This window comes from Onychomys torridus, chromosome 7 (assembly GCF_903995425.1).
Source record: "Onychomys torridus chromosome 7, mOncTor1.1, whole genome shotgun sequence".
Lineage (NCBI taxonomy): Eukaryota > Metazoa > Chordata > Mammalia > Rodentia > Cricetidae > Onychomys > Onychomys torridus.
The window spans coordinates 88,826,027-88,840,131 of NC_050449.1; the positions used below are offsets into that span (position 1 = coordinate 88,826,027).

Below are 14,105 nucleotides of genomic sequence, written 5' to 3' on the forward strand. Positions count from 1 at the left end.
TAGAGAAAAGCAGCTGTAGTCATTACAACCATGCTCTGGGCTCAGTGAGGTAGAGAAAAGGGATCCCTTGTAGCCAAATCTGCTAGCTCACTTCATTAGTATTTGCTTGTGTCTTGTTGGCCAGCACTAAGTCGTATGTTATGTGGTCAGACCATCTGTGAGGGAGGAGAGGGGAACATTTTAGTGAACACATTGCTACCTTCAACTTCTTAGGGAAGAGAAAAATAACAGGGAATAATATCTGCCTTGGATCTATACATAGAAAGCTCATAAATCTTAATGAGTCCAAATCATATTTTCTCTGGAAAAGATTTCATTATATTCTGTCGGAATTGTATTTTAATAGGTCGTAATCTTTTTTTTTTTTTTTTTTTTTGATTTTTCAAGACAGGGTTTCTCTGTGTAGCTTTGCGCCTTTCCTGGAACTCACTTTGTAGACCAGGCCTGCCTCTGCCTCCAGAGTGCTGGGATTAAAGGCGTGCGCCACTAATGCCCGGGTGGCTCTATTTTCTTTTTTTAATGAGTAATACACTTTATTTTATTTTATTTTTTATTTTTATTTTTTTGTGTGTGTGCATTGGTGTTTTGCCTTCTTGTATGTCTGTGTGAGGCTGTCAGATCTTGCAGTTACAGGCAGATGTGAGCTGCCATGTGGGTGCTGCTAATTGAACCTAGGTCCTCTGGAAGATCAGTCAGTGCTCCTAACTACTAAGCCATCTCTCCAGTCCCCCCTTTAATGTTATTATTGTGTATATTTATGATGTTATTTATGGTTTTTGTCTTTGGTTTTGGTTTTTGGTTTTTTGAGACAGGGTTTCTCTGTAGCTTTGGAGGCTGTCCTGGAACTCGCTTTGTAGACTAGACTGGCCTCGAACTCACAGAGATCCATCTGCCTCTGCCTCCTGAGTGCTGGGATTACAGGCATGTGCCACTGCCGCCTGGCGTTATTTATGTTTTAAAGTATTTTTTTTAATTTATTCTTTGAGTATTTTATACGTGTTTACAATTCTTTTTTTGGTTTTCTGAGATAGGGTTTCTCTATGTAGCTTTGCGCCTTTCCTGGGACTCACTTGGTAGCTGTGTTTACGATTCTTAACATTCAGACGCCCTTTTCTATTTTATAAATTTCTCCTATATCTCACTGAGCCTAGGTCATGCTGGCTGTGTGTGCATGGGTGTGGGGAAATTGTAAAACTATTTTATTTATTATGAGTGTATGTGATGTGTGTGGATGCACATGCCACAGCGTGCATGTGAAGGTCTCCTTTACTTTGGATCCAGGGTCAACAAACACCTTTACCCTCTCAGCCATCTCTGGCCCAGGGTCTCATGTAGCTCACACTGCTCTGGAACTTGTCATCTAAGGTTGGCCTTTAATTATTGCTCTTCCTACCTCTACATTCTTAGGTGTGTCTTTTTGTCTTCCGCCTTTCTCCTAACTCTAGTGCTTTAAAGTCAACATTAAAATTTTAATAGCCTCTACTTCTGTTTGAGATCATTTAATGTTTGTTTGTTTATTTTTGAGGCAGAAAGAATTTCACTGTATAGCTTAGGCTAGCCTGGATAACTGTGTTACTATGTAGCCTAAGCTGGCCTCGCACTTGTAATTTCTCTTGCCTTAGCTCCTAAATAATGATACTATAGATGTGAGCTCCTCTGATTAGCAAAGTACTTTTAATAGAAAGGTAATGTGAGACTCTCTGTCCAAAGATGAAATAGACACACAATGAGAAAAGCTACAGAAGCAGGGCAAAGAACTCCTGAATGCCCTTGCCCAGATCCACCAGTTATAAACGTTTTTATGTTCCATTTTCATTTCTTCTATATATTTTTCATTTGAAGTTTAGTTCTTGTTATCATGCCCCTTGCTTCCTAGAGTATTTTAGTGTTTTTGTTTTTCTAAGATAAAGGATATTCCACTTATAGAAAGACCCTATAGTTTATGGACTAATATCCAGAAACAACACTGAAATCTGAGCCTGGTTGCTTATACCTGTAAATCTAGCATTTAGAAGGCCGAATCAAGAGGATAGCCCTGAATTTCAGGCCACTTGATCTACATCTGAGTTCTAGACTAGCCAGGGCTCTGAAGCAAGGTTCTCTAAGAAAAGAAGAAATAGCACTCAGACAGACACAGACAGACAGACAGACAGACAGACAGACAGACACACACACACACACACACACACACGTACGCACGCACACACACACACACACACACGTACGCACGCACGCACGCACACACACACACACACACACACACGTACGCACGCACACACACCCCATTATCTGGAATGTGGTCTTTTCCCGTTACCCTAATATTAGTCTTCTTAGGAATCATGTTTTTCTGATCCAGTGTTTATTTTAAAATCACACACTGAATCGATCTTTCCTTTTTTTTTGGAGCTGAGGATCAAACCCAGGGCCTTACGCTTGAATTTTTTTAGCTTCCTTTGCTTTTTTTTGACACTAATGATTTTGAGGAGTTAAGGAGTTTAGGCCATTATCTTGAAGAACATCTTTCACTTTGTATTTCTCTGATTTTGTTTTTGTTTTCATGGCTAGGTTTTCATCTTGGGTGACAGTAATATCTCAAATGATATATCCATCTCAGTGCACTTAGGACAAATGAGGACTTATCTAATTATTGGTGGCCATTTGGTAACTTTGATTATCAAAGTAGTGTAGGCAATGTTTCTTTACTGGAAAATTTGAATTAAGATATATATATATATATATATATATATAAATTTTTTTTTTTTTTTTTTTTTTTTTTTTTTGGTTTTTCAAGACAGGGTTTCTTTGTAGCTTTGGAGCCTTTCCTGGAACTTGCTTTGGAGACCAGGCTGGCCTGGAACTCACAGAGATCCACCTGCCTCTGCCTCCCGAGTGCTGGGATTACAGGCATGCGCCACCACCGCCCGGCTGAATTAAGATACTTTATAAGGAGATATTTCAATATTATGTTAATATCTTGTTGCACATTTCTAGTAACTAGTGTTACCCTTTGTTGATGATTCTTCCTGTACTAGTTTATTGTGATGGTTATATGGTGGTGATTTCAACAACTGTTGAATTCATTATATTTATTAGTTGGCATTCTATTGATGCTTTACATTTTCCTCTATCATTTCTAATTGTTCTCATGACTGGGTTTATAATTTTACTATCATTAAGATATTTTGGTGTCCAATTGCTTCAGTGTGTAGTTGTAGGCTCTTTAAGTTGGCCCATGTGTGTTTTTGATATGTGTCTTGCCAGTGTTTGAACATTTTGTCCTTTGGAACAGTAAAATATACAAGGTTTATCTTGCACCTTTCCTGCCTTACCTTGGAACCAGCCCTTTCTCTATGAAGCCCTGATGTTTCTTTCAGTGCATTATCTAAAGCAACATAGTATAACTCTGCTGTGTCCCTGGAGAGCAGAGTAGACTTGTCAAATTACTTAACTGCTTTAAACCCCAGTTGTTATCTGGAATGGAAGTCAAAATAATACGTTTTCCTCGTGCTGTCCTAAGGATTAATTTAGACAGTTCACTTAGTGAAGTACATGTCTCAGTAAATGTGACATAAATATTGCCTACTATTACATCACTATTCCTTCTTTTTCCCTTTAACAGGATATTTTAAAGGATTGTTGAAGACGAAAGTTTTTATTTTTGTATGTTTTTAATGGCTATGCAGAATATTAAATAGAATAAAGTTTGACATGACGGCAAAAAGTGTAAGTATTTGTAATTTTTAAAAAAATAACGTTTTAATGTGAGCCTATGCTGTTTTGCTATACATATTTTCTCACTATTCTGGTTAATAAAATTCAAAATGTTGCTTGGGTTTATAATTGTTTTTGATTGTGTAGTGTGTGAGATAAACTTAATACTATTGAATATAGTCCTTTCATAGCTATTAGAGGATTCTTGCAGATTGGTGCCAAGCTTTTCTTTTTCAACAGCTGCAAATTGCTATCTCTAGAAAGTTTCCAACTTGGCTTTTTTCTGGGGGCTGTTACAAATTGTTTTGGTTGCTAGACAGTTACTTGGCCTTATTGAGCACATCTCTGCTTTCTTTGGCTTATTTTTTTCTTTTGTGTTTGCTCAGGGAAATGTGTGCTCTGACGTTATTTGGAAGCAGATTGCTGCATTCCCTGAGGTATTCCCTGAAGACCATCTAAACTTTAGAAGTGTTGGGAAAGTTATGTAATTTCTTCCCTCTCTTTAAATGATCATTTCTTTATATCTTTATTGTAAAGATGCAGGGCTGTCTTAGGTTCACAAGTAGGAATTTAGTAAACCCTCAGTGCAGCAAAGAACAGAGCTACTGTGCTGCACTTTATGAAGGCTTTGGTGCTGTCCACATGAGACTGAGGTTGGTGAGTGAGGTGAGGTAAGCTTGTGGCTTTTCCTGTTGTCCTGATCTCTCAGTTTTTACCCCTATATCTGGCTCCATGTTTGTTGTTGTTTTTCCTTTGAACATAAAAACAGATTGTAATTTAAAAGTCCAGGGTTATTTTAAACAGTGAAACATTTTCCCTGTAGAAAATAGTATAAATGATAACATTTCCTAATAAGCCCTTTTAAGCCAAATGATAGCTGAATTATACTTAAAAATATTGATTAGATTCTGGTATACAGAATAAACCTATCTTCATCTGTTCAGAGAGCTATGTTTTTCTTAAGTTGTGTAAGTGAGATTCCTATTCATTTTCCCCTTCACTGTTTGTTTGATTTACAGCAGACATTTTTCTGTAGGCTAATCCATATTCTAAAAAGATTTTAACCTCCCCTTCTGAAAGTACAGCCAGCATTTTCTTTCATCAGCTTGATATAGTACAAATTCTTATCTTAATAGTGAAATGTTTCACTAAAGCTTGTCTAGTGATTGGGCAAAACCAAAACTTATTATAAATCACAGTCATCCTAGGGTCTCCCCTGCTAGTTAGCCTTCCTGGATCTATGTGTTCCAGTCTGATTGTCCTTTGCTTTATATCTAGTATCCTCTTATGAGTGAGTACATATTGTTTGTCCTTCTGAGTCTGGGTTACATCACTCCAGATGATATTTTCTAGTTCCATCCATTTGTCTGCAAACCTCATGATGTCATTGTTTTTCTCTGTTGAGTAGTACTCCATTGTGTATATGTACCACATTATCCTAATCCATTCTTCAGTTGTGGGGCATCTAGGTTGTTTCCAGGTTCTGGCTATTACAAATAATGCTGCTGTGAACATAGTGAGCATGCATCTTTGTGGTATGATTGAGCATTCCTTGGGTATATGCCCAAGAGTGGTATGGCTGGGTCTTGAGGTAAATTGGTTCCCAATTTTCTGAGAAACTGCCATACTGATTTCCACAGTGGTTGTACAAGTTTGCATTCCCACCAGTAGTGGAGGAGTGTTCCCCTTGCTCCACATCCTCTCCAACATAGACTGTCATTAGTGGTTTTGATCATAGCCATTCTGACAGGTGTAAGGTGGTAGGTATCTCAGAGTCGTTTTGATTTGCATTTGATTTGACTAGAGATGTTGTGGCTCTGTGTTTTTTATTTAATATGACCATTTAGCAATTTGTCTACACCTCAGAAAGATGTGGACCCAAAACCTAGAGTGTCAGGAATTGGAACAGTTATTTGTTTTCATAGCTCATCCCTTTCTGATGTTATCCATCTGCTTCATTTCTTCCTTCTCTCACCTGAAAAATCACCTTAGGTCCATAGCCAGCCTTTCACTGTGTCTTCCATGCATATTCTGCGAGAGATATACAGGAGGGAGAGAAGCAGGCTGACAGATCCTTTTCTTCCTGTCACTTCTAATTGCAGACTCTAGGAAAACATTTCTCTCTCTCTCTCTCTCCTTTTTTTTTTTTTCTCTCTCCTTTTTTTTTTTTCCTCCGAGACATGGTTTCTCTGTGTAGCTTTGCGCCTGTCCTGGATTTCGCTCTGTACCAGGCTGGCCTCGAACTCACAGAGATCCACCTGGCTCTGCTTCCCGAGTGCTGGGATTAAAGGCATGCGCCACCACCATCCGGCTCGCATTTCTCTTTTGAGAACAGAGAACTCTTCTGTGTGTGTGTGCACACAGACACAGACAGTTACCTTTGTCTTTTAGATCATACTTATGATGAGGAAAAACCAAAATCCTTTTCAAAACTATTAAGGAGCGAGTTATGGAAGTGTATGGCTGTAATCCTAGCTATCCAGGAGCCTGAGGCAGGAGGACGGTGAGTTTGAGGCTATACTAGCTAATGTAGCAAGATCCTGTCTCAAAAACAAAACAAGAAAAAAACCAACCAGTCATCACAGAAAAACTCTATTTAAGCCAAAGAGTAAATATATTGCTTAATTTAACTGAAAAGTCTAGCGTTCTCTGGCTTTCACTACCTCTAGTTTAGGGGTTTGAAGGGTGGCATCATGTACTGTGTCCCCCAACCCCACCTTTTGGCTGTATAGGTGGCAGCATAATGGCTTACTTGGGTCCTGTAGTGTTTCAGTTTATAAGAGGATAGAAGAGACTTTCAGTTTTTGCTAATCAATTTTCAAATTCCACAGAAGCAGTGTGATTACCGCGCTTGGCTCACAGATCTAGACAGTGTGTGGAAGGAAGTAGGATGCCAAAGGTGTGAGACCTGGGCCAGGAGCCCCTCATTAATGTCTCCTGTCTGAATAACACAGGACATGGCATGGGTCCTTTTGCAAAGAGGATGAGATGAGGTACTGACATACATTCTCTGCATCCCATCTAATAGTACTTACTATCCAGTGAGTCTTCTAGACCAAAAATTCAGGTATATTATATTTTAAGTTCATCTAGTATACAACATAGATTCTTTTTTTCTTTTGGAGACAGTGTCTTGCTCTCTAGCCAGTCTTACAAAAGAAGATTGGACAAATAAACCAAGGTGTACTACATTTTGTTTTAATTTGTGTATAGGTGAATCTGTATTGTGTGTAGGTGTGCACATAGCCACAGGTTGCTTGTGCCAGTCAGAAGACAACTTTCAGGAATTGAGTCTCCTTCCACGGTGGATGTCAGGATTGAACTCAGGTCACCAGGCTTGTGTGAAGCAGATTTACTGATCAAACTATCTCTCTGGCCATATTTGTAATTTGAAACTAGGTTTTTTTTTTTGTTTGTTTGTTTTTTTTTTGCCAGACCAAACCCAGGGCCTTGCGCTTGCTAGGTAAGCGCACCACTCCAGCGTTTTCAGGAGTTTTGTTTTGAGATAGGATCTCACTGTGTAGCTTAGACTGGCTTTGAATTCACTGTGTAATCCAAGCCTCCTCCTCATGGCAGTCATCCAGCTTCCGTCTTCCAACTGGTGGGACTACAGGTGTGAGCCACCTTCCTTGGCCTTCTTCTTTAAAGACAGGATATTGCTGTGTCCTAGGTCTTGATCTATCTAGCCTGTCTTAGAACTCATTCTGCTTCTTCTTAGGAATACTTGACTTTGCACATTTTTGTACTATTTTGCTTATTTGTTAGATTATTTCCATCAGACAAAAGGCTTAGAAATTTTCTGAGTCATATTATTGAGTGTGTATGTTTTTTTTTCAGAGATTATCTTTTCCCCTCTTTTTTAGTAGTAGTAGATATTGTTGTTGGACCTCATGCATGTGAGGCAAGTACTTTACTACTGAGTTATAGCTTCCGCTCTAAGAGTTCTTAAATCATATTGCTAAATGATGTTTTCTAAAAGCTGCTTATTTATTTACTTTCCAGTAATGTATGAGAGTGACATTTCTCTTATGTATATGCTTACACACACATTTACAAGGGGCAATGAACCCAACAGTAGCAAGAATACTGTCTAGAGGTTTTCATTATTTATTTGTTTGTTTGTTTATTTATTTGGTTTTTGAGACAGGGTTTCTTGGTGTAGTTTTGGTGCCTGTCCTGGATCTCGCTCTGTAGACCAGGCTGGCCTCGAACTCACAGAGATCTGCCTGGCTCTGCCTCCCAAGTGCTGGGATTAAAGGTGTGCGCCACAGCTGCCTGGCTTTTATTTTTTAATCTTAGCCACTCTAACCAGCAAAAAGTTGTATGTGATTTCTTCTGATTACTAGTAAGGCTAAACTAATATTCTTTGTGTTTATTGGTATCTACATTTCTGTTTGGAAATTGTATATATTGATGTATTGGAAGCTATTGGCATTTAAATAATAACTAAAACTTAAATATTACTTCACTATAAACAACTATGCACAATTACTTGATGTAAGGTATTCAAGTCTGTTGTTTACATATGTACATTGTATAATGATGATTCCAAAATCATCTTGCCTGTGAAAGGTAGAGCTTACCATTAAGTACAGATCATTCTCATATACTAAATATCAGTGCAGTTTATAATATTCTTATTGAGAATACAATTGATTGTTAAAAATAGCCTTAGGGCCAGGTGATGGTGGCACAGACCTTTAATCCCAGCACTCAGGAGGCAGAGTGGATCTCTGTGAGTTTGAGGCCAGCCTGGTCTACAGTGAGTTCCAGGCCAGCCTGGGCTAAACATTTTACAAAAAAACAAAACAAAGCAAAAATAGACTTAGGTATTTTTATTTAGCATACCTTTAGTGACTGCTCACAGTTTATAGTACAGCATTAGAATACCCAGATATTATTCCATATTTATTTATCTTAAATCATATCTGTACCTTAAACCCATTCAATTTGTTTTAATTAATTAAGAAAATTTATAGTGAAATACCCAGATAGAAGACATTTCTTAGTATCTGATTAGGCAAAAAGTATAACATGAAATGTGAGTTTTATTTTCTCCTGCTCAATGAAAAATTCTTTTTGTTGTTTTTTTCTGAGACAGGATCTCACTGGGTAGCTTAGCCTGTCCTGGAATTCACTATGTATTCAAGGTTAGCCTTGATTTGGGTTTCTCCCTGATCAGCCCCTCAAATGCTGGGATCACAGGCTTATATCACCATGCCCCCTTTAGTTTCTTGCTTACTGTAATTCATTTATATTTAAGATTTATTTTTGTTGGTTCTGTGTGTGTGTAGACATGTGGATATACATGTGCATGCAGATGTCTGTGGAGACTATAGGAGGCCCCTGGATCCTGTTGTATTGCAATTATAGGAGATTGTGAGATCCATCACCTTGAAAGTTAGGAACCAAATCTGATCTTCTGTAAGAGCAATGACCACTTAAAAAATTAAAAAAAAAAATTTATTTAACTTCATGTGAAATGGTGTGAAGGTGTCAGATCCCCTAGAACTGGAGTTACGGACAGTTGTGAGCTGCTATGTGGTTGCTGGAAATTGAACCCAGGTCCTTTGGAAGAGCAGCCAGTACTCTTAACCACTGAGCCATCTCTCTAGCCTGCAATGACGACTTTTAACCACTCTTTCCAACCTCATAATTCCTTATTTGTTTATTTATTTACTTACTTACTTACTTGTTTGTTCATTTGAAACGGGATCTCATGATCCCTGGGTGTAGACCAGAATGGCCTTGAACTCACAGAAATCTGCCTTCCAAGCACTAGGAGTAAAGTCTAGTACCACCATACCCTAACTTTAATTCTATTTAAATAGATAGAATAAGGAAAAGGAAAGAACACCTCTTTCTCTCTTTTGTTTTTTGAGAGAAGGTTTCTCTTTGTAACCTTGGCTGTCCTAGAATTCACATTGTAGACCAGTCATTTAGTTATTTAGTTAGTTATTTAGTTTTTTTGAGAGAGGGTTTCTCTTTGTAACCTTGGCTGTCCTAGAACTCACTCTGTAGACCAGTCTGGCCTTAAACTCAGAGATCCACCTGCCTCTGCCTCTCCTGAGTGCTAGGACTAAAGGTGTGTGCCACCACCATCTGCCTGGTTTTTTGCTTGTTTTGTTTTTTGAGATAGGGTCAATATAGTTCTGGCTGTGCAGAACTTATTATGATATCAGACTGACCTCAAATTCACAGAGATCCTGTCTCTCCCTCCTGCATGCTGGGACTGAAGGCATGAGCCACTACTAATTGGTTAGAATGTCTTTCCTAGCCAACTTTTTTACTTTTAAGTAATATACTTTGAATCTTCAGAGTATGAAGTATAAAAATCAAGTTTAATATGTACTTTGATTTAATAAATTGGTTTTGGTAGTATTTTTATGAACGTTTGACTAAACTGTCTTCCAAGATTAAAACTAGGCTGTAATATTGAGACTTATTTGACCTTTGTCTAATTTGTAACTGTACAGTTAAGGCACGGGTGTGCAGCTGCTTTGAAGGTTTGTATGTTTGTTTGCTGCTTTACTCTGCTGCAGAGACTGGTGTGAAGAGCAGGTGCTGAAACCTAACAGTAACCCAGTAACTGAAGTCTGTACTGTGAATGTGTGGTTTGTGTTGAGGTTTTTTTTAACTGTTATTTTAAGAAAAATGTAAAGTAACTCTCCTGAAGCTATTGTATGTATAAATTGTCCTGCATTAGACAAGGGCAAATATATTTAAAAGTTATCTTCGTCATTTGCTTTCTTTTCAAGGTAGGACAGACTAAACTTGACTTCTCTTGGTAGCTGAATTGCTTGTAGTGTGAGTGGGCTCTCTAGTGATGACAGCACACAACTCAGCAGATGTTCAGCTGCTTGAACGTTTACATTATACTTGTGAACAACCCAGGAGAGTGTGGTGTGGCTATTTGTTGCTTTTTTTTTTTTTTTTTAAGGCTAGCTGAACTTAAAATCTCAGTGCAAAGCAGCTACACCATTGCATAGAATTGAGAAGCTTGTTTCTACACATCTCAGTGTCAATTTCTGTGGTAAAAATTTGATGTTAAGTGCCATTTGTCTGCTATATCAGAATTACTTAACTGTGTTGAATGATACATAGAAATATTTTGGTAAAAGGAAACTGCACAGCCAGGCGGTGGTAGCTCACGCCTTTAATCCCAGCACTCGGGAGGCAGAGCCAGGTGGATCTCTGTGAGTTCGAGGCCAGCCTGGGCTACCAAGTTAGTCCCAGGAAAGGCGCAAAGCTACACAGAGAAACCCTGTCTCAAAAAACCAAAAAACAAACAAACAAAAAAAAGGAAACTGCACTTGGCAAAGGATTTTAACCACTGAATAATGAAATCATTAGCTCTTAAACTATTAAATTGATAACACCAAATGAGTGCTTATGGAGAATATATAATGTAAAATATTAAATAATAAAAAAAAATCCAGTCCAGTGTTGGACTGGAAAGATGGTTCAGCAGTTAAAAGCACTGGTTGCTCTTCTGGAAGTCCTGGGTTTGATTTTTAGCACCCATATGGCAGTTTACAACTGTTTGTAACAATAGTTCCAAAGGATCTGATGCCCTCTTCTGGCCTCTCTGGGTACCAGGCACTCAGGGTGCACAGATGTACATGCAGACAAACAAACCACCTATATACATAAAATAAAAAAAAAAACAAAACAATTAAAGTCAAGTGCACAAAGTTTCAACGCCTCATGTTCTTTAAAATTCTTTTAAGTTACTGAAGAACTGATTTACAGCATGGTGATGCTCATTGAAGTATCATATTATATACTTGTAATTTGTTATGAGGATACTTTTATTGGGAAGTAGGGACAGTACTGGGAATTGAACCCAGAGACTTGGGCATGCAAGGCAAAGCTTGCTGAGCTATACCAGCACAGATCAATATTAAATCTATTCAGTACACATACTCAGGCACGCATACAACCTACCATAAAAGTAAGGATTTGTAGTTAGCTTGATTATAGTGATCATTTAATAATTTAGACATGTATCAAAGCATCAAGATAAGAATCAATAATTTGAGGCCATATAATGAGTTCCAGTCCAACTGTCTTAAAGATATATTTGAAAAGAGGGTTTGAGGTATCAAACTACAAATTTGTAATATTCAAAGTTTGCAGAATATTGCAGGTTTGTAATGTTATAAGATTACAGCTGTTTAATGTATAAAACTATGTAATAATGGATCCATTTACTATAACTTGCTTTGAGCTAAGCTGTTTGTTTGCCTTGTTCCTTGAGACAGGGTTTCTTTGTATAACCTTGACTATCCTGGAACTCATTCTGTAGAGCAGGGTGGCCTTGAATTTAGAGATTGAGCTAAGTTTTTTTAATCTTAAATAAAAATCTTATGTGTGTGTGTGTATGATGCAGGGGTAGAGGTAATGGGGGGAACTACCTGATGCCACTGTGCTCTTGAGGACAGCTTTGTGGAATTGATTCTCCCTTTTATCTTTGTGAGTTTGAGTTTGAACTCAGATTTTCAGGCTTACTCAGCAAGCACTTTATGTACTGAACAGTCTTGATGGCCCCTGTGTCAAGTTTTCAAAGTCGAGATTCCCCTAAGCTCTGAAACAAATTTTTAGAATTTTTATGAAAATCAGGTGTGGTCATGCATTCCTGTAATTTCAGCACTCTTGAGATAGAGATTGGAGGATTAGAAGATTAATCCTCAGCTGTACAGTTTGAGGCCAGCCTGGGATATATGAGGCCTTATATCCACAACAGAAAATGACTATTTCTTATGGTACTGCATTTTCAACTGTGATACCAAATAGCCCTGTAGATATTACATTAAGTGAAATAAACCATCTGAAGGCCATTGCCACAGAGAGTTGCTGATACATAGTACTAACTATTAATGAATGATGACATAGATTGAAGAGTGTGTGCCATGTACTGTGCTGCATACTTTGTATTACTTATCTCCTTGGGTCTTTATAACAACCAGAATTGGTAAGTACTGGCAGCACATTCTAATTTGCAAATTTGTAATTTGAATGGTTTGACCAGGGCACATAACAGTGGGCTTTATGGGCCAGTTGTGGACCCAGATAAATGAATGGACTTGAGTTAGTCATGATATTTCTGTGGTAGTTCTTAAAAACATTCTAGAAGTGATTAAGAACATTAGAAATTAAGGGCAGCAATGAGGATATAATTACTCTTATTTTTATAGTGCTAGAGTTCAAACTAGGGCTTTATACATGCTAGGCAAGTGTTCTGCTGTTGAGCCAAGCCTCCAGCCTCAGGATGGAATTGTGATTTATCTGTTGGCAGCTGCCATATTACTTGCCTTCAAAATATTTAGAAAATTTGTGGATTTTGGTTTAACTCATAAGTAACATTCCATTAATTTTTAATCTAGAATTCTTAGTTTTCCCATTTCAAGCAATATGGTAACATTTTCTTTTTAGTAATATATTCCTATGGGTGATATAATTGATTTATTTCATAAGCCTATATGTAAGACTTGATACAGACCTCTGGTGGAAGATAAAAAGTCTATTAAATAATGCTATAATACTTCAGATCCGAGTATTAATTTTTTTTAATCTAGGTTGGTTTGACATCCACAAGTGCAGAACTGAGGGGCTTTATAGATCAGAATTTCAGTCCAACAAAAGGTAAGGATTATTGGATGAAAAATTTCTGGATTTAATTTTGTTGCAGTTCTATAAAATATACAATTACAAGAATTCCTTTGTGTACAATAGTTACATAGTATTAGGATGTCATCACATACCAAATGAGTCATATGAATGTCAATTGTCTCTAGGAAGTAGAAGGTCTTTGTGTACAATTTTTCTCATTCTTTAGAAGTCTCAAAGCCCCTTAACCAGTGATCTTACTCCAATTGACACTGTTAAATCTATTTTTTCTGTGTATGATAGCGTATGTTATAGTTCTAATGTTTTGGGGCCTGAGCCAGGAGGATTGCTATGACTTTGAGACCTGTGTGAGCTTTATATTCAGTTCCAGGCCCTCCTGGACTATAGAGTGAGTATTTGTCTCCAAAATAAAACCAAACAAGGTGGGAGGGAGTTGAGGGGCTCAATGGGCTCCTCTCTTCTCATTATATGTAGTCATTGGCTGATAGAGGAAGGAAAGACGTTTTCTTCAGTGATGTAGCTACTGGTAAGGTGCCATGCTCCTGAAACACCACTAATGGAAATTATTGGATCACCCAAAACCCAAAATAGAATAAAACAAAACCATCAAAGTACGAAGAGGAAAGTTGGGAAGGGAAGAGGATTAATGGAGTTGGAGGGAGACAGAGGAAGGTCACAGGGAGACAGGTGTGATTGGAACATATTGTATATATGTACAAACTGTCACAATGAAATCTGTTATGTATAATTAATATATGCTAGTA

General features: G+C 37.8%; 1 protein-coding gene across 5 annotated transcripts in view; it reads left to right on the forward strand.

The window, feature by feature from the left end:
- Positions 1-14,105, forward strand: part of Tfdp2 (transcription factor Dp-2) — a 118,339-nt gene that overhangs the window by 24,883 nt on the left and 79,351 nt on the right. For 4 of the 5 annotated variants that reach the window (XM_036192392.1, XM_036192394.1, XM_036192395.1 and 1 more), the window contains 2 exons: positions 3,620-3,723; positions 13,290-13,356. The exons of the other annotated variant lie outside the window; for it this stretch is intronic. In XM_036192392.1, coding sequence (XP_036048285.1) covers positions 3,709-3,723; positions 13,290-13,356 — 82 coding nt within the window. In that variant the 5' untranslated portion in view covers positions 3,620-3,708. The remainder of the gene's footprint in view (positions 1-3,619; positions 3,724-13,289; positions 13,357-14,105) is intronic. 5 annotated transcript variants of the gene reach the window in all.